General features: G+C 46.9%; 1 protein-coding gene across 4 annotated transcripts in view; it reads right to left on the bottom strand.

Moving 5' to 3' along the window:
* Positions 1-20,285, bottom strand: part of LOC119169143 (nitric oxide synthase-interacting protein) — a 264,086-nt gene that overhangs the window by 17,421 nt on the left and 226,380 nt on the right. For all 4 annotated transcript variants that reach the window (XR_012888699.1, XM_075882999.1, XM_037420244.2 and 1 more), the window contains one exon: positions 19,538-19,646. Coding sequence is in view for 3 of the 4 variants with exons in the window: in XM_075882999.1 (XP_075739114.1) it covers positions 19,538-19,646 (109 nt within the window). In the remaining variant the exon portion in view is untranslated. The remainder of the gene's footprint in view (positions 1-19,537; positions 19,647-20,285) is intronic.

The following is a 20,285-nucleotide window of genomic DNA, read 5'->3' as shown; positions in this document are numbered from 1 at the left end:
GGTGTGAAGCGACAGTCCCAAAAGCAGCGTCGTGACTTTGCGCAATAAACGGCAGAGATTAGCGGCAATAACAGAAACAGCTGCGGCGGTGTCCACAAGGGCGAACGTACAATAACCTTCAACAGTTACTGCGACCACGTTAGCAGGAGAGGGGCGAGGGCTTAGACAGTTCAAAAACGGCGCAGTTCTTGCCTCTTGATTTGCGGTGCTTACTTTTCCTGTTCGGAGGGTCCGGGGCGGCGACGCATGGGGGAGGGCGATCGCCAACAAAGAAACGGTGCGCGCTGTGGCTGGAAGTCAAGGTGGTCAGTAGGGGCATAGCGAGGTGACGAGACCAGCCTGTATTGGTCGAAGGGTTGGCTGCCGGGTTGCGACAACCGGGCATATTTGCTGAACGTCTGGGGTCGACGGCGGCAGTAGCGGGCAACGTGTCCGGGAGTGAAGCAGGCGTAGCAAATCGGTCGGTTATCGGGCGTTCTCTATGGATTGGCGACTGGTGGTGCCGCCCAAGATGTAGTATAAGCAGCCGGGTGTGCGGGCTATGAGCGCGTAGAGTAGGGTGGTTGCGGAAGCCTACACACAGCGTCTGCATATGTGAGTGGGGCGGCTACGGGCTGCATCTTTTGCGAACAGCCAACTGGAGGAGCCATAGGCTGCGCTGCATACGTTAGGGGCGTGGCCACAGGCTGAATCGCTGGCGGATAGGCGACAGGGGCACCTACCGGCTGTGCGACACGCGGGCAGTGGACATGGCTAGATAGAGGCGGCTCGTAGTGCACAAGGGGAACAGCTTGTGCAGCCTCTTCCGATATAGCAGTGCGAAGCGGGGCGGGTAGACGGGTGGTGGTCTCGTGAGTAAAAAGCACTAGAGAAAGTTGGCGGGCGACTGTGATGTTATGTTTGGGTTCAGGATTCGCTCCAGAAAGAATGAAGCCGCACGCAAGTGGACAAACACACGTAGCACATCTTTACACACACAACAGGACTCAACGAATAGTAAAAGTTACATTTGACATAAGGGGTGCTACGCGAAATAGTCAAGCAGTAGCGTACAGTTTTTTGTCGGAGCCGATGAGGTCGTCGAGTCGAAGACGTCGTGCGTAGACCATTTGTTCGATGCCGTAGCTCGGTTCTTGGTCTGGCCGCGTGAAGTCCCGGAGGTCCACTCCGCGGCAGTTGATGCCAGGACGCTGCGCCCAAGGGACCCGCTCCACGGTGGACGCCCTCGGCCTGTGCGTGCTCGTGGGCCGAACCCTGAGTGTGCCCGTCTGCACACAGCGTCAAGGCCTTGGCCCGGCCTCGTTGCTGTTCCCTGGCCCGATCTCCTCGTAGCGGAACAGGCGGGAGCGGTCTAAGTCGAGGCAGCAGGAGGTAGGGCTCCGGGTTCTCCCATGGACCGGACGCCCAGCGAAGGATAGCCCAGCCTTGGTATTCCGACCCTCGCGCACGGCCCACGCACTCCTCACGCTGTCACGAGGCACGCCGCGCACACGATCGCCGTCCTCTTCGCCACCGCACGGCACATACCCGATTCGCCCCCGCACGGCGCCCACATTCAAAAGGATCGACACACAAGTCGCCACCGCACGGCGCACTGTTTGTTTTTTGTATATTTTAACCCCGCGCCATATATTATGACAATACCCCCTTTTTCAAAAAAGTTGTTTACAACTATTCTAAGAGAGACACGCGGAAAGAAAGAGTTAATGCCCAGCACGCTTTCCAGTTTGTGCGGTTCAGTTTGTTGCTACATGTTAAGCACGACTCATGTAGTCCGCTCCTACGTTGTCACAGCCTTTTATGTATTGAACATAAAAGGAATATTCTTGCAAAATACGATCGGTTGTTCTTTTGATTCCCTGATGCCCAGCCATGATGTTTTCGTGGGCAACTTCTAAAATATTTCGTTGAAACGCCTTTGGAACTACCACCTGCTTAAATGTTCTACCTGTCGCAAGGCGATAACGACGGTAGAGTAATCCATTTTCTTCAACGAAATCATAGCTGTAGCTTTTTTCAGATTTAAATTCTTTGTTCACTTTATTAAAAAGCGATTTTAACTTCGGGTCATTGTGCTGTCCTTTAATGAGTTGTGCTTTTGTAATGTCATTCGACACAACTTCCGGGACGTACAAGGGAGGCATCTTGCTTTGTTTTTGTTGCAGAGCTTTGGATTTAGCCACGCTTGAAGCCTGTGGAGGGTTCCTGGTCACGTTCGTTTCTGTCCACTCTTCCACAGCTGCATCTGCTCGCTCCCAGTCCGAATCAGGATTGTATGGTCCTCTGATGCCTGGAAGGTTTCCTAAAACCACATCGTACAGTGGGTGGTTCATACAAGCCACTTTTATACTGCCGGAAAAGTAAGGCGTTTTCACTTGTACGATGGCTTCGGGGAGGCGACTACTTGAGCCATCAAGCAAAACGACATTGCTTGTTTTGCCCGTCAAGCACTCTTCAGGAATCAACTCTCGCCTGACAATTGCTGTATTGCAGCCTGTGTCCCGAAGCACGCGAACCTTTCGTCCTAGCACTTGTCCTTCAACTACTGGCATCCCGTCGCTTAGGAAATGTACAGCGGGTTTCCTGCTCTCGTCGCCGTTACTTGAGCGGCTAGCTTGCTTTCGTGGGCACTTCGATGTTTTGCCCTGACGAGGTCCAGTTGGTTGTGCTTCTGTGAATGCACAGGACGAAGTCGGTTTGTTATGTGCGCGGTGAACTCTGCAATTTTCAGCTGTGTGTCCCGGTTTGCCGCACAAGTTGCACTTTACCATTTGTTTAGGTTGGCTGCGACAGTCGGGAGCTGAATGGCCGAATCGATTGCAGAGCATGCACTTCACTTGCGGTTTTCGTGGTGCTTCATTAAGTTTCTCACGGACACCCTGCCAGGTATCGGGATCTTTTCCAATGTTTGGCAAATTCTGTGCTTCGAGGAAGCGATCAGTTAGCTTAGCAAGCTCGTCAAGCGATTTGCCCTCTCGCTCCTTTAAGAAGATAACTAGTTTCGGTTGGCAACAACGTAGGAATTGCTCGGAGATTATATGATCACGTAGCCCTTCGTACCTTTTCGACATGTTGGCCATGTCGATCCAGTGATCAAAATAGCTCGCAATTCTCACGGCTAACTGCGTTGCAGTTTCACCGTCCGCAGCTCTTGCCTTGCGAAACTTGTCTTGGTAACCCTGCGCCGTAAATTGGAACCTCTGCAGCAAGGCTTTCTTCACCTTCTGGTAGTCGAATGAATCGGCGGCAGTCATCCTACCGATCACAGTCAAGGCATCACCCGTGAGGCACATGCTCACAGCCAGGGCCCATTTATCTTGCGGCCAATCCTGACCGGTTGCTACTCTCTCAAATCTCTGCAAGTACGCGTGCAAGTCATCGCGTTTTTCGTCAAAAAGAGGAAGTAGCTTCTGTCGGTTAAGTGGTGATGAAGTGCTGGGTAGAGGCAGAACGTCATTAGCTGGGGCCGGTACATTCCGAGCTCCTTCCTGAAGCTGTAGCTTTAGTTGGAGGATCTCACGCTGCCTCTCATCAGCTAGGGCTGTCCAGAGGGCCTGCGAGAGGGCGGAGGGCCACGGTCTTCCGGTCCCTACGTGGGAGCGGCCCGCGACTGCTACGGATCCCCCCTAAATGGGGCCGTTACTACGCAGTTCCTCAGGACCTGAATAAAGTTCTTTGTCTGTCTGTCTGTCTCATCAGCTAAGCGCGCTATCTCCGCAGCCTCTTTCAGTGCCTCTTGTTCCGCAGCTCTATCATCCCTTTGTTTTGCCTGCTGAGCCTCGATCCACCTGCTCAGTTCTGCGCCTGTCAGCCCGAGTTGAATCCCTACAGCGGTAAGCTTTTCCAGGTCCATTTTGGAATCGAACGTGTGCTGTTACACGAGCGAAACTGCTTTCTTTCACTGTTACTGAGCGAATCCTGGCGGGCTCGGCAGTTTGTGATGTTATGTTTGGGTTCAGGATTCGCTCCAGAAAGAATGATGCAGCACGCAAGTGGACAAACACACGTAGCACATCTTTACACACACGACAGAACTCAACGAATAGTAAAAGTTACATTTGACATAAAGGGTGCTACGCGAAATAGTCAAGCAGTAGCGTACAGTTTTTTGTCGGAGCCGATGAGGTCGTCGAGTCGAAGACGTCGTGCGTAGACCGTCTGTCCGATGCCGTAGCTCGGTTCTTGGTCTGGCCGCGTGAAGTCCCGGAGGTCCACTCCGCGGCAGTTGATGCCAGGACGCTGCGCCCAAGGGACCCGCTCCATGGTGCACGCCCTCGGCCTGTGCGTGCTCGTGGGCCGAACCCTGAGTGTGCCCGTCTGCACACAGCGTGAAGGCCTTGGCCCAGCCTCGTGCACGTTCCCTGGCCCGATCTCGTAGCGGAACAGGCGGGAGCGCTCTAAGTCGAGGCAGCAGGAGGTAGGGCTCCGGGTTCTCCCATGGACCGGACGCCCAGCGAAGGATAGCCCAGCCTTGAAATTCTGACCCTCGCGCACGGCCCACGCACTCCTCACGCTGTCTCGAGGCACGCCGCGCACACGATCGCTGTCCTCTTCGCCACCGCACGGGACATACGCGATTCGCCCCCGCACGGCGCACTGTTTTTGTTTTTTGTATATTTTAACCTCGCACGCCATATATTATGACAGCGACTTCCTCACGGACGAAGGCTCGGACTTGCTGAAGCAATGGTGAAATGTCAGGCATGATGTCGAAACTGGACAGCGACTCACCACCACGCTGAGGTTGTCAAGTCAGAGAGCGTTGCTTCTTCAACTTGTCGTAGCTTTGACACAAGCTGACGACTTCGGAAACTGTGCTCGGATTTCTAGCCAAGAGCATTTGAAATGCGCCATCGTGGATGCCCTTCAGGATGTGTTTGACATTGTCCGACTTGGGCATGGTGTCATTCGCGCGTAGATAAAGGTCGACGACATCCTCAATATAGCTGGTGAAATTTTCGCCAGTCTGCTGAGAGCGGACGCGCAAGCGCTGTTCTGCCCGCTGCTTGCGGACAACCGGCCGACCAAACACTTCAGCACATGACGTCTTGAAGACGCTCCATGTGGGGATGTTGTGTTTGTGGTTGTTAAACAACAATTCTGCGACGCCGGTTAGCTAAAATATGACGTGTCCCAGCTTGTCGGCTTAATCCCACTGATTATTGGTGCTCACCAGCTCGTAGTGCTCAAGCCAGTCTTCCACGTTGGTCCTATCCGCACCGCTGAAGACCTTCGGGTCTTGTAGCCTAGAATGGCCAGGGCAGTTGAACTGGGGCGACGATGCCGATGGGTTGGCGTTGTCAGTCATGACGGGCGGTAGCGTGCGGCTTCGCAGCTCCAGGGTGTAGCGACGGGAATAAACAGCACCCTCCACCAAATGTGACGAGGTTTATTAGTCGATAACGACAACGGCAAGACAGCGTAAAGAACCGTTCAGCAGAGATCAGCACAGCAGCGAGCCCAAGCACGAGCCGAGAGAGCCGGGCGTTGGCGATCCTGCTCGCCGCATGCACATCTTCTTCACAACAAAAGTATTGAAAAATTTATTATGGAGCGCAAAGTGCCAGTACATAAAATTTCACTGTCAATCTGCTGTCAGTTTTAAATTACTGCCCAAGATCTATAATTTGTTCGTGTTGTGAACACGTGGAGCATATTGTGGCTACCTGCATAACTAAATTTTTAGATGACAATAACACACTGTCGCCACACCAACAAGGTTTTAGAAAAGAATTTTCTATCATTACTCAACTGGCTTTTGTTGTTCATTTTTTAGCATCCGTTCTTGACAGACGGTCAGGTCGACATGATTTTCTTGGATTACAGCAAAGCCTTTGACTACATTTCTCATGATAAATTAATTGAAAAACTGTACATGATTGGCCTCCCCTGTTTTCTTGTTTCGTGAATTTCCACCTATTCATGGATTTCCCACTTATTTTTTAATGATCTTCTTGGATTACAGCAAAGCCTTTGACCGCATAACTCATGATAAATTCATTCAAAAACTGTACATGATTAGTCTTTCCGCTTTTCTTGTTTCATGGATTTCTGTCTATATAGGGAACTGCACACAATATGTAGAAATACACGAGAAAACATCAGGCACTCTTCCAGTTTCTTCAATGGTGCCCTAGGACAGTGTCCTGGGGCCACTTTTGGTTCTCATAGTCTCAGTTTTCAATGATACAAAAAAGATAGGCTTATTTGCAGACTATTGTGTTTTATACAACGATATTCAATTCACAGACAATCCACGTGCGCTTAACGTAGCTTTCAGTAAAATCCTTACATGGTATGATAAATGGGGCATGGAGCTTAACACTGATAAGACTGTACTTCTTCGCGTCACAAAAAGACTTTACACACTTAAATTTTCCTATTCCATTGGTCCCAAACCCTTAACTGAGGTCTGCGAATTTAAGTACTTAGGTGTCACTCTAACAAATAACTTGAACAGAAACGCCCATATTGCTAACACATGTTCTGCTGCTTTTTGCAAACTTTGATTTATATGGCACACCCTTAAAGATTCACCACCACATGTTAAACGCTTAGCTTACGAACACCTGATTTGACCTAAGCTTGAATATGCTTCTATAATATGGGACCTATACACCAACATCAACATTAACGTGCTAAAAGAAATTCAGCGAAAGGCTGTGTAGTTTATCTTTGCTTTATATGACCCCCAGTTTTCCATTACGTCATGTATGGAATCTCAAGAGGTTTTTTCACTGCAGCCACGGCGAAAGGATCAACTCTATAATTTTTATAATCTTTGTTTATTCGGGAACTCGGGCTTGACCTAGCTTCATACCTACCTGCACTTACATCACGATGCACTCGTCACACTTATGCGCTTTTTTTTACTTTCTATTTTGTCAAAACAAATCTATTTAAATTCTCATTCTTTCCACAAACGATTTCTGGTTGAAATTATCAGTCTTATGATTAACTGTTGCCCTTAGCGCATTCGAGTGCCTTCTCTTAGGTTACTTTGTTAACAGTCCATTTTCCCAGGAATAATAAAAATTGGTTCTATTGCATTTGTCTAACAATCCTTGTGACTGTTACTATATTGTAGCGATGTTGAAGGACTCGGGAGTATAATAAAACCTATTTATTAAAAGGGCGAACTTGTGCCCGCGACTCAAAGTAACTGTGGTCGTAGAACTACGCGTCAGTCGAACACCAAAGATGTCCTTCAGCTGCGAGAAGTCCCGAGCGCGTGGCGCACATCAGCCGAGTCCAGCTGGGTGCTCGTGCCATCATCGTCTCTGCGCAACACAAGTCGGCGCACATGTGGATCCCTGTGCGTGCGGTGATGGGCGCGTTGTTTGAATGCAGGCAAGATGTCGTGGTATAATCCCCCTCCTCATACGTATCGTCCCGATGTGTCAGGCAATGAATAGATTCCTGGTAGGCGTTACTGGTTTTCCGATGATCTTTCATAGTGAGGTTTCATCCGGACTACATGTACAAACTCTGTAGGGTTGCGGCGTTTTGGGCTCTCAAGTACAGCTGATTTGACTTAGTATGTTACATCGCTTACACGATGGAGTACTTCGTAAGGCCCGAAGTATCGGCTAAGAAGTTTGTCAGAAAGTCCATGGCGACGCACTGGAATCCATACCCATACTTCGCCACCGGGCTGATAATGCGCTTCGGTACGATGCTGATTGTACCGGTAGGAGTCGATACGCTGTTGGCGGTGTATTCTGTATCTCTCCATCTGTCGCGCTTCCTCAGCTCTTTGCAAGAAGTCGTCTAGGTCGGGTGGATTGCTGCTTTTATCATTCAGTGGTAACATGGCATCTAGAAGAGTGGTGACTGTTTGGCCGAATACGAGTTCGAATGATGCAACTATCGTTGTTTCTTGAACGGCTGTATTATATGCGAACATGATGTAGGACAATACTTAATCCCACAGTATATGTTCAACGTCGACATACATTGAAAGCATATCAGTCAGAGTTCTGTTCAGGTGCTCCATTAGGCCATTTGTTTGAGGATGGTATGCCGTATTTCTTCTCTGGTCTGTATGGGTCATTCGCATCAGACATTTAATTAGGTCTGCAGTAAAAGCTGTGCCACGATCTGTAATTACGATGCTGGGTGCACCATGCCTGAGGACTATGTTGATGAAGAACTTGGCAACTTTAGGAGCTGTTGCACTGTACAGTGAAAGCTCGTAAATTTGAACTTCAATAATTCAAATTTATGGATAATTCAAACTGTAAGTTATTGTCTGGTCAAGCTCCATACAAGCCTGTGAATAAACAAAGCCCGTTAATTCGAACGCGAGTAGGTTTCGCTGCGGATAATTCAAACTACGCGCCACCGTGCCGGCGGCTGCCGAGTTACAAGGCAGCGTTGACAAAGAGCGGAGAGGAAAACGGAGAAACTGGCACGGAGGCCAGAGTGCAAAAAATAGCGCCACTTACTCTTCACCCCCCTCACCCCACAATCTCTCTCTCGGTGGCTGCCTGCTCTCCGTCCTACGTAACCTCCAAGATTTGTTTTTTTTTAAGCGCATATTTCGAAGCCTTTGAAAATCCTGCATAGTTGTCGCTGTTAGACGACAGATAGCATCACCAGCACACAGCGAATCGGGTGTGTCGTAGCTTTGCCCAGCCTTCTCTGCAGTCTCTGTCTCGGGCGTGCGTCGTATACCTCGGTTGTTGGTGCTGGGAGTAGCTCCCGACTGTCGCTATTCTTTGTGTTGGTGTTAGGCCACGGCTAACGTTTGTTGCGGTAGCGCCGGTAGTAGCTTCCCATCTGTCGCAATTCTGCTTCTCCGACTTGATGGCGTGTGCCCGCGGCAAATACCGTGCCAAAACATTTCAGGAGAAAGCTGATATCTTGTGGAAAGTGGACACCGGACTCTTACCTAAGCAAGTTATCCCAAAAAAGCATGGTATACCGAAAACGACACTATCTACTTATATAAAAAAATAGGAGGACTATTGAAGACGTTTTAGAGGTAGAAGTTGCGAGCAAAAGAAGGAAGTTGCAGCCCGCAAAGTATTCTGACCTCAAGAAAGCGCTTCTCATTTGGATAAAGGAAATGCGTTCGCAGGACATACCACTGAGTGGCCCAGTCATACTGGCAAAGGCAGCGGACTTCGCCCTGCAGCTAGACTACAACGACTTCGCTGCTTCAGATGGGTGGTTGCACCGTTCTCGCGAGCGCTACGACCTCATTTTCCGTGCTGTGTCTGATAAAATGAATGCTTTGACATGGAAACGAGTGAAGGTTGGTGCTCCCAAGTGCTTCAAGGCTACATAAAGAACTATTCTCCGCAGGACATATTTAATGCGAATAAAACTGACTTATTTTTCAAATTGCTGCCCGCCGAAACTTTCACGTATAAAGGCGATAAGTGCACGGTAGGGAAGAAAAGTTAAGAACGGATAACTGTGATGGTTGCTATGAACATGACCGGGACCGAGAAGTTGCCGCTGTTTGTGATAGGCAAATCAAGAAGTCCTTGTTGCTTCAAGAACATCCGGTCCCTCCCATCAGACTACGTGGCCAACAAAAAGGCCTAAATGACGGGGGAATTGTTCGCGCAGTGGCTGGGGAAGCTTGACAAGAAGTTCATTCGAATGCTGTGGCCGCAAAGTCCTGCTTCTTGTGGACAACTGTGCGGCTCATGAAGTCAACGTTGAGACGAAGGCCATTGAGCTGGCCTTCCTTCCAGCAAACTCGACAGCGGTACTGCAGCTCATGGACCAGGGTGTAATTAGAAATAATAAATCATTTCATCAGCGTCATATGTTGGAATGAATTATTTTGTGCAATAACTACCAAGTGACGCTCCTAAGTGCACTACACATGCTTGTGCGTGTTTGGGAGCAAGTGACAGCGCTTACGATAGCAAATTGCTTTTGCCACTGTGGCTTCAGCACCGAAGCTCTGCAAGCTGACGAGCCACCAGTGCTCGAACACAGCGTCACCGCCCCCATGCCGGTTGTTTTGAAAGACGTCTGCTTTGCGGACTACGTCAATGTGGACTCAAGTGCAGTGGTGCGTAGTGCACTCACGGATGGCGACATAATATGTCAGGTGAGAAGTGCAGAACCTGTCGCTGCCAGTGACAATAATGAGGAGGAGGACGAAGCACCAGCGCGGCCCTCTGCTGCGGAAGTCATGGTCGGATCGAATGCCGCCCGTCTTTTCTTAAGTTTTGAAGAAGGCGGAGAAGAGGCCTTCTGCCAAATTTACTCGTTAGAACAAAAAGTCTTGGCTGTCGCCTTCAAGGAGAGAAGGCAGACCGTGATCACAAATTTTTTTCAAAAAATAAATTGTTATGTCCTACTCGCAGTGTACTGTTGTTGTTCTTCACTTTTGTTAGTTCGAACTTTCATTAATTCGAACTGAGGCGGCTTCCTCTTGCAAGTCAAATTAACGAGCTTTTTACTGTACAATGAGCCAGTCTCAGCACAACGGGTGAGATAGCCCGTGGCTACGACTATCCACTTATTGCCTGCAGTTGATGTTCGAAACAGGCCCAGGAGATCCATACCGACTTGTTAGAATGGGACATCCGGTGGTTCTATTAGTGGCTGAAGGAGGTCTGCTGGCTTCACAGATGGAGTTTTGCGTTTTTGACACTCACGGCAAGTTTTCACATAGTGCTGAACTGATGCTAACAGCTTTGGCCAGTAGTATTTTAGATGAATTCTGGCGAATGTACGGCTGACACCCATATGTCTAGATGTTGGCTCATCATGACATGTGTGCAGAATCTCGTCTCGTAAAGATGTAGGTACAACTAGTAAAAACTTATCACCATTGGGTTCGAAGTTCCTCTTGTAAAGGACCCCTTCTTGAAGGCAGAACGAAGGGAGCCCTCTGAATAAAGCGCGCGAGACTTTAACATTGAGTCCTTGGAGACGCTTTATAAGCGGCAGCAAATCAGGGTCATTCTGTCGTTCTTGAGCAATTTCTGATGCCTGGACGACGCCTAGAAATGGGAAGTCTTCTTCCTCCGGCTCACTTGTGTCCACTGGTGCGCATGACAGGCAGTCGACATCGCTGTTCTTTTTTCCCAGATTTGTATACCACAGTAATATCGTACTCTTGTAGCCTAAGGCTCCATATTGCTAGTCGGCCAGAGAGATCCTTAAGATTCACCAGCCAACACAGACAATAGTGGTCACTGACTGCTCTGAATGGTCTACCATAGAGGTACCGTGAAAATTTACTTATGGCCCAGATGACCGCGAGACACTCTTTTTTGGTTGCAGAGTGGTTTGTCCCAGCTTTCAAAAGCTTGTGGCTGGCATACGCTAGCACTTTTTCTTGACCATTTTGCCGCTGGACTAGAATAGCTCCGAGGTCGACACGACTCGCATCAGTGTGAACTTCAGTTACGGCAGTCTCATCGAAATGGGCAAGGATTGGAGGTGCTTGCAGACATGTTCTTAATTTATCAAATGCTTCCTGTTGTTCACTTTCCCATATAAAGGGTACGTCGTATTTTGTTAGATTAGTAAGTGGGTCAGCAATGTTAGAAAAATTTTCTACAAATCGCCGATAGTACGCGCATAAACCCAGGAATCGGCATACTGACTTCTTGTCTCTGGCTGTCGGGAACTTCCTGATAGCAGCTGTTTTTTCGGGATCTGGACGAACGCCTTCACAGCTGGCGACGTGTCCGAAAAATCGCAGCTCTTTAAAACCAAAATGGCATTTTTCTGGCTTGATGGTCAAGTCTGTTGAACCAATGGTTTTCAGGACTGTGCGAAGACGCTCTAGGTGTTGGTAAAATGTAGCGGAAAATACGACAATGTCATCCAAGTACACCAAGCAGGACTGCTATTTCAGTCCCGCAAGGACAGCGTCTATCATTCCTTGAAACGTCGCTGGCGCTGTGCCCAGGCCGAATCGAAGCGCTTTAAATTTGTAGAGGCTGTTTGGGATTATGAATGCCGTCTTTTCACAGTCGGACTCATTCACCTCAATTCGCCAATATCCACTCTTGAGATCAAGGGTGGAGAAATATTTTGCACTCCATAGCCGATCGAGTGTATCACCGATACGCGGCAGAGGATATACATCTCATTTGGTTACGCTGTTCAGTTTTTCACAGCCTACGCAGAATCGAAGGGTGTTATCTTTCTTATTAACAAGCACTATGGGTGACGCCCATGGACTGCTGGAAGGCTGGATCATGTCATCTGAAAGCATCTCCTCCCCTTGTTTCTTGATGACATCTCTTTCCTTTTGTGATACTCGATATGGGTGCTGGCAAATTGGTCTCGTGACTTCTTCTGTTATAATCCTGTGTTTTGCAATAGCCGTGAGTCGCACCTTAGAGGATGTTGAAAAGCAGTCCGAAAATTCTTTTATAAGGGCAAGCAATAGTTTTTTTTTGACATTCTGGGAGCCTATGGTTGACGTTAACTGATGCGTCGGCGTTCCAGGTCTCTGGTGAAGTGGTTGGCGTTGTCACTAAGCTGCATAGTTCGGTCGCCATGCAGAACTTGTGCAAATAGGCGATAGCCATACCTTGCGCGATGTGTTGACATTTATTCCCAAAATTCTTAAGGAGGGCATCTGTGCGGCCATTCGTTAAGTGAACAAGACCCCTCGCCATGCAAATTCCTTTGTTTAAAAAGAGCCCTAAATTTCCATCCACTATTCCTTCGTGGTCACAAAATGCCTTATTTTCGACAAGCACCATTACACTACAGCATAGTGGCACTGTGACGTCATCATCAACAACACGCAGAGCAGTAAGACATCGCTTTTCCAATCCCTCCACCGACATAGCTTGTTTGGTCGAAAGCGTTACACTGGATCTACTAAGATTAATTATGGCTACATTGGCTTGCAGAAAATTCATTCCTAATATAAGCTCCCTCAAACATTCCGGCAGTACGATGAAGTCAGCTACGTAAGTAAAGCCTCTTATTTCGAGCCTTGAGGTGTACCTGACGAGCGGCGCAATAGTTGGCCACCTGCCGTGCTCATTATCTGTGTCCCACTCCATTTCGTCACAACCTTTTTTTAGTTTCTTTACCAATTTGTGACTCATTACCAAATAATTAGCGTCGATGTCAACAAAATCATTCAGCTCGTATCAGCCTATTTTTAACCTCAAATCTGAAGTAATCTTCGCAGGAGGATCTTCGCAACTGTAGTTATCAGCGGCCTCACCTTCACAGGTCGCTTGCTTCAATTTTCTGAGTGTAAGCTTGTAGGACGGTGCCCAGGCCATGCGGAGAAGCACTTGGGCTGGGGGATCGGTAACGCCTTCTATCTCCGCTCGAGGTACTCTTCGATCTCCACTGGCCGTTCACCGTTTCGAGGGAATGGTGCGTACAATAGAAAGCCCCTTAATCCTGCCTGTCGGTAAGGGCAGAACCTATACAGCTGACCTGCTTCCCTGCAATGGAAACACAAAGGCCTGTGCTTATTGTGATGCCAGATATTACTTTTCCAGGGCCTTTGATCCATGTAGCGAGCTACACTACGGGCTCGTGGCAGGTAGGTAGCCTTAAGTTCCAGTGGACGAGGTGCGCTGCATACCGTCTGTGGGTAAGGAGGCCATTGCCATTGCTGCATTGCACTGCCCGCGGGTTGTCTGAGTACTCCAGAGTACGTTGGGATGCGTTGAATCGGCTGTGGCTCACGCTCCGGCTAGCGTATGATCTGCCTCAGTTCATCTCGTACTACATCAACGATAGACAGTGTTGGTGTAGTGCGAGGTGCTTGCAACTTTCTGAGCTCTTCTTTTATCATTGATCTGATGAGTTCTCGCAGGGCATCCACGTCACTTCGCTGGCCTCTTGAGAAGGCATTGGCAGGTGCACAGTTTATGTCCCAATTGTACTGTTGAGCCCGCTGTTCTAGCGTTTTCTCGATGGCTGTCACTTCTGAAGTATGAAACTCCGCAACTGTTCGTGGTAGGTTGCGGACGAGAACAACAATAGCTCTTGCTTCACCTCACGCATGAGGTGGCGCAGCTTCTTATTTTTAGTCATATGGGAATCTGCGTGCTTGAAGAGGTGGATCATGTCGTCGATATACATTGCAACACTTTCGTTGATGAGTTGGTTTCTGGTTTCAAGAGCAGCCTGCACCTTTTCTTTGCAATCCATGCTGGCATAAGTAGCTAGAGCTTATCGCCGAAATTCATCCCAGGTAGTAAAAGAAGTTTCATGGTTCTTATACCCGTCTTTGCAAAGTCCTCCAAACAAAGTATACGCGGCGGGGCTTCTCTCTCACGTCCCAACCGTTCAAACTTGCCACTCTCTCAAAGAGGCCGAGCCAATCTTCCACGTCTTCGTACGAGTCGCCATGAAATACTGGTGAGGCTGATTGATCACCACGTGTGCCGGTGTTACCCGGTTTGTCATGGTGGTGGCGTCCACTGACTGAGTTCCTCTCGGCGTGAAGTGGAGTGAACTGAATTCTGGTGAGTCACCTCGAAGACGACGACTGGTCCTCTGATGCACAGGTGTCAGCTCCCCAAGATTACCTCACTAGTGCTCAGGGCTATGCTGTCTTGCGTTTGTTGGGCTTCGATTCATCACCCAGCACTTCCACCAGAAATGTAGCGATGTTGAAGGACTCAAGGGGGGGAGGGGGGTATAATAAAACGTACTTATAAAAAGGCGAACCTGTGCCCGCAACTCAATGTGACTGTGGTCGTAGAACAACGCATCAGTCGAACACTAAAAATATCCTTCAGCTGCCTTCTTCTTCCTCTCCACAAGAAGTCTCAAGCGCATGGCGCACATCAGCCGGGTCCAGCTGGGTACTTGTGCCATCATCGTCTCTGCGCGACACAAGACGGCACGCGCATGTGTGTTTCTGTGCGCGTGGTGATGGGCGCGTTATTTGAATGCAGGCAAGATGTTGCGGCAAAATACACATGCATTTATTTGTATTGCCTTTTCAGAAGCTGGATAGCAATTGATTTCTTTCAGATTCTGTTAGTATTACTGCTTGTTATGTTTCTTTTTTTCCATGTTCTGATGTTTTTGTATTTCTACTTTTGCTTGGGCCATGTGGCCTACAGTATTTCTGTAAAAAAAATAAACTTCTTATTGTAGACAACTCCTCCTCTAACTCCCGCTATAAAAGTTAAAGAACCACGGCGGTAAGACGCGGCAGGCACGCTTTGGCTCCCGTATCTTGCCTCTGGCAAGTTGGCCAGCACGCACGCGGCGCGGCTTCATGGCGCTCTATTGCTATGTATAGGCGGTCTTCACTCCAGAAAAACTTATTTAAACCTCCTCAGGCATCACACGTGTTTAGCCAGGGGAGAGGTTGAGCCCCTTCCTAAAATTTTTGCAATTTTTCTTACATATATATACACGGGTGCATACAAACCACACACAAAGCTTTTTGTCTATGCTATGGCACCATAAGAAAGATATTACACGTCCCATTGCAGAAAATGAGAAAAAAGACGCACACGATTATATGTGCATCAGAATGCCGTTTACACCATCATTTTATACCAAACAGGATTTACCGCGTAAAACACTGGCAATCTGTTATGGTGTGCTCGTAGTGCCAGTCAAAAATGTGGATTCCTAAAGCATGTTTCTTTGTAACCCCATATCTGCATTTACTGTTGTGTTTGCAGCACAGCGTGATGACAATATTATTTGCTGTGGTTTAACGTCCCAAACCTACAATATAATTATGACGGATACCGTAGTGCTGTGTAGACTCCAAAATTTCTACAAGCCAGGTTTTATTCTTTAATGTGCACTTAAATCTGAGCGCAAGGGCCTCAAGAATTTCTGAATTCATCGAATAATCGCTGGTCAAGCCTTAAAAAAACAGTTATGATAGCGTTGCGTGTGCCTTTCCACTGCCGAGTGAATGAATGCCGAGAAAGCCAGGCTGTCCCCGCATGGACCTTTACACTCTCACCGCTTTTTACAAGTGTAAGAATTAGCACGAGCGATGAAACGAGTTGGCTCGCAACACCCTCACGTGGAGCGCAACGTCAACGCTCTATAGAAACAGCTCCGTTGTACTCGCAGTGACTGCAATCATTATATGATCATCATGAAGTCACAGAACCTTCGATTGACATGAGCATTGGATGCACTTTTTGAAAGTTCAGTCCGTGTCAGCAGCAAGTTAATTTTTTATCCCCTTTTCTTTCTTCACATTTACATCACATGCAATCATTTCTGATAACACTTTCCTATAGGATAGGCATCATCGTATGTTATTATGGAGCAAGAAAGACAGGAGGGGAAACTCTGGGCTGGCGCCAGCATGAGCGGGCGCCGCGATCTTTGCAACAACGCCCGAGTGTCGTCTGCTACATCTGCCACTCGCCGATTGCGCTATGGTACTGAATGCAACTATGAAAGTTTTTGGCAAGCAAAGCATGCCAGAACAAAATGAAGCAAATAGAGCCTCTTAGTGGCAGCATTTTTATTTATATATGTTTGATCAGATACTGTCCAGATAATGAAAGTAAGTGGTAGAAATTAAAAAAGCAGACGATCTGCAACTGTAGCTAGGCACATGCCTAAATTAACTGACTGATGTAGCTTGAGGATAAAGTCTGAGGTATAGCCCATCCTGGACGGGACAGAGAAGACACATAACACATACACAGCCTTCTTTTCTGTCTTCTTCTCTGTCCCATCCTGAATGCACTATACTTCAGACACTATGGAAAACCAACAAGCCCACCGTGCAACCTTAGTTGAGGATAGATTTTGCGCGTTCGTTGATATAACAGCGCCATACACAACATCTGTGCACAAAAGAAATACAGACATTGATGAAGCAAGTTGAAGCAGATGACAATAGATTCAACAAAAGAGCAGAAACTGCCAGAAGTACATAAAAAGGATAGAAAGGCAGCTGCAAAATTTTGGAACCATCTAAGTTCCCTACATATAGAGACAAGCCAAGAACGGAAGTTTATAATTACAGCTCAAGGTGTTAGGCTAGAAGGGGACGAACCTATTGAATATATACGAACAAAGATGACAGGAAGAAATCAACAAGGAAGTGCCTTATGCACCCTAACAGACAAGGATGCGTCACGTGGCGCAGTGGCTCCATTTTCACGAGAGTGAGAAAAGGCTGAGAAGAGGGTTCCTAGTAGTACATCAACAGGTGCTGACGGCATCCCAATTATGCTGATAAAGGAATTGGGTCCCAAGTCTAAGCAAACTTTGAGAGAGGCAGCGAGCAAAACAGTTATTGATGGTCAAGTCCCCGATGTATGGAAACTTAGCAGAATGAGCATGATCTATAAAAGAAAGGAAGACAAAGCTGACATAAATAAATAGCATCCTATAACAGTGACATCAGTGGTTTACAGGCTGGTGATGCAGATAATAAAGGAAAGATTGCAGGCATGGATCGAGGATAAGGGAGTGCTGGAGGAACTGCAGAATGAGTTTCGGAAAAACAAAGGAGTTTGGAAGCCAATCTATTCTCACTGACGCAGTGCATCGAAATTGCAGAAAAGGAACACAGGGCCCTGTGGCTAGCATTTTTTGATATCAAGAGAATGTACGATAGCGCGGTTCAAGAGGACTTGTGGGGAATACTTGACACACTAGGTATGGAAGATGTCACTTAATCTTTTAAAGGATATTTATAAAGGTAACAAGGTAGTTATAAAATGGGAAAAACAGGTATCCAAGCCCACAGAGATAAAACAAGGGCAAAGGCAGGGGTGTCCTCTGTCGCCCTTGTTATTCAAGATGTACCTACAAGGATTAGAGGCCAAATCAGAGGGGAGTGGACTTGGCTTCAACCTTTTTTTCATCAAACAAGAAAAACTCATTGAACAGGCACTACAAGCTTTGATGTACGCAGATGATATAGTGCTAATGGCCGACAACAAAGAAGATTTAAAGGGACTGATAGACATCTGCGGTAATAAGGGAGATAGGTTACATTTGAGATTTAGTAAGGGAAAACCAGCAGTCATGATTTTTAATGATAATGAATTTAGTGAGCTTAGGATACAGGAGGTCACGCAAGAGATAACAAAGAAATACAAATATCTGGGTGTATGGATAAGCAATGAGACCGAATACCTAAGGGAACACAAAATATACATAATGACTAAAGGTAACAGGAATGCAGCAGTGATGAAAAATAGGGCACTGTGGAACTACAATAGATATGATGTTGTAAGAGGAATTTGGAAAGGGGTGATGGTTCCTGGTCCGACGTTCGGCAATGCGGTCATGTGCATGAGATCAGAAGTTCAAGCAAGATTAGAAATTTAGCAACGTGGAATAAGTAGGCTTTCAATAGGAGCTCACAGGAATACACCAAATCAGGGAGTACAAGGAGATATGGGATGAACATCATTCGAGGGCAGGGAAGCTAGTAGCAAGATAAAATTTGAGAAGCAATTGAAAGAAACGGGGAAGGAGCATTGGGCTAGGAAGGTTTTCAGCTATTTGTATATGAAAAATGTCAATACAAAATGGAGGAAACCGAAAAATTGACGGGTAAATACTTCGAAAACAGTAGGGGTCCAAACTAAAAAGAACTATCGGTTAAGAAGAAAATGCAGGAATTAGAGACCGACATGTGGGGAATAGGCATGATTAGGAAGTCGGCATTGAAGATCTATCGAAGTTTAAGCAGGAAATCGTCAAGGAATAGATCTATATTATACTCGGGATAGTTCTCTACCGTTTGAGGCCAGAACGGGAGTATTGCGAACCAACAAATATCTGACCAAATACAAAGACACAGTATGCAGTGCGTGTGGAGAGGAGGAGGAAACTGCTGAACACTTGATAATGTTCTGTAAAGGGCTTCACCCTATAAATCAGGATGATAGCGCAGAGTTTTTCAAAGCACTGGCGTTTTGGGACAGGAAGGGCAAAATAAACTTTAAGCGGGTAGAAATAACTAGAAGGAGGTTATCTGATTGGTGGCTACGATCAAGGCCCGAGTGAAAATTAAATTCTTCACTGCAAATGCCTGTTCCTAACTATTCAAAGGAAAAAAAAAAGGTAAATTTAGTTTTGTTCGCTAAGTATTACGGCTAGGTGGCATTAGCCGCCACCCGATCTAAAGGGTACAGCCATATGAATCCATTCATCCATCCGCCGCTCCCCGGGGTGACAAGGAAGCCGAGTTTCCCCTCTTGTCTATTCTTCCTCCGTGGTTCCTATGCATTCTTTAGGTATCTTGTACCTGTGTCATGATATTTTCTGCAGGTAAGGTATTCGCATCTTGCAATGTGCCTTATGCGCTTATTCAATACAACCAACCAAGCTAACAATGCATTTCACCTTACCTTCGCTGGCACATACGCCTATCTTCATAAAAACTATCCAACTCAGTTCACGTGCCTCACGCACTCTACTATGCATTGTCCTTTTAGATTCATAATAATAATTTACATTATTTACTTCATAAATTTAAAATTTGTGCTCATATAAAAATATGCGTATTTCACTTTTTTTTGCATGTTCATGCTTTTTTTAGCGAAGTATCTGAGACTGCTACATGAATAAATAAATAAATAAATAAAAAGTTTGTCATGCAAGGTGCACTCGCCCTTTGCAGTGGAATGATGTCAGACTCCTTGAGTGGCTTGCTGTTGGTAGGGTCCACCCAGTCTTTCTTCAGCAGCTTTTCAACACACTCCATCGTGACAACGTTACCCCTGCCACAAGATAAATTAGGTAAGAGAACTGGACACGAAGTGATTGAAATGCTAGTGTCATCACTTATATGTGAAGCAAAGCTTCACATCTATACTTGGAAGCAAACAAGACACAAGCAGAGTTTGAGCAAAATCTCAGCCATATGGTTAATTAAGTATCATTCTCATGCTTACAGTTGCATTTACATCCCCATCCTTTTTATATAGTAATTCACATTGTTAGTTAATATTAAGCACATGCATGCCACATACAAAAGTGTGCTGCAGATGTGGTAGGAAAAAAAAACCTTATGGAAATGTTACGCACTTCGGGTGAGGCCCTGCCAATATAACAGTGCAGCAGACTCACAGGATTCCACTTAACGCTTAGGCCTGCGACGCCTGGAATTCTTTTAAGTGGTACATGTCATCTTTTTTTTGTAGGCCGGCCAATTTATCTGGTGTTGCGTGTGTATGATGTCTGCATCTGGCTAACGTACTGATCCAGTAGACACAAACTTTTGATCAGAAAGAAGCATTTAATTAAAACAAGGGCTATGGCAGAAACTAAAATAAATCAAATAAAAGGAGGAACATAAATACGTGCAATGAAAACAAGAATAAAGAGACAAACTATGCTCTAAATGAACACAACCAGGG

This window comes from Rhipicephalus microplus, chromosome 2, assembly GCF_043290135.1.
Source record: "Rhipicephalus microplus isolate Deutch F79 chromosome 2, USDA_Rmic, whole genome shotgun sequence".
NCBI classification, from domain to species: domain Eukaryota; kingdom Metazoa; phylum Arthropoda; class Arachnida; order Ixodida; family Ixodidae; genus Rhipicephalus; species Rhipicephalus microplus.
This window is presented reverse-complemented; position numbering and strand designations above follow the sequence as displayed.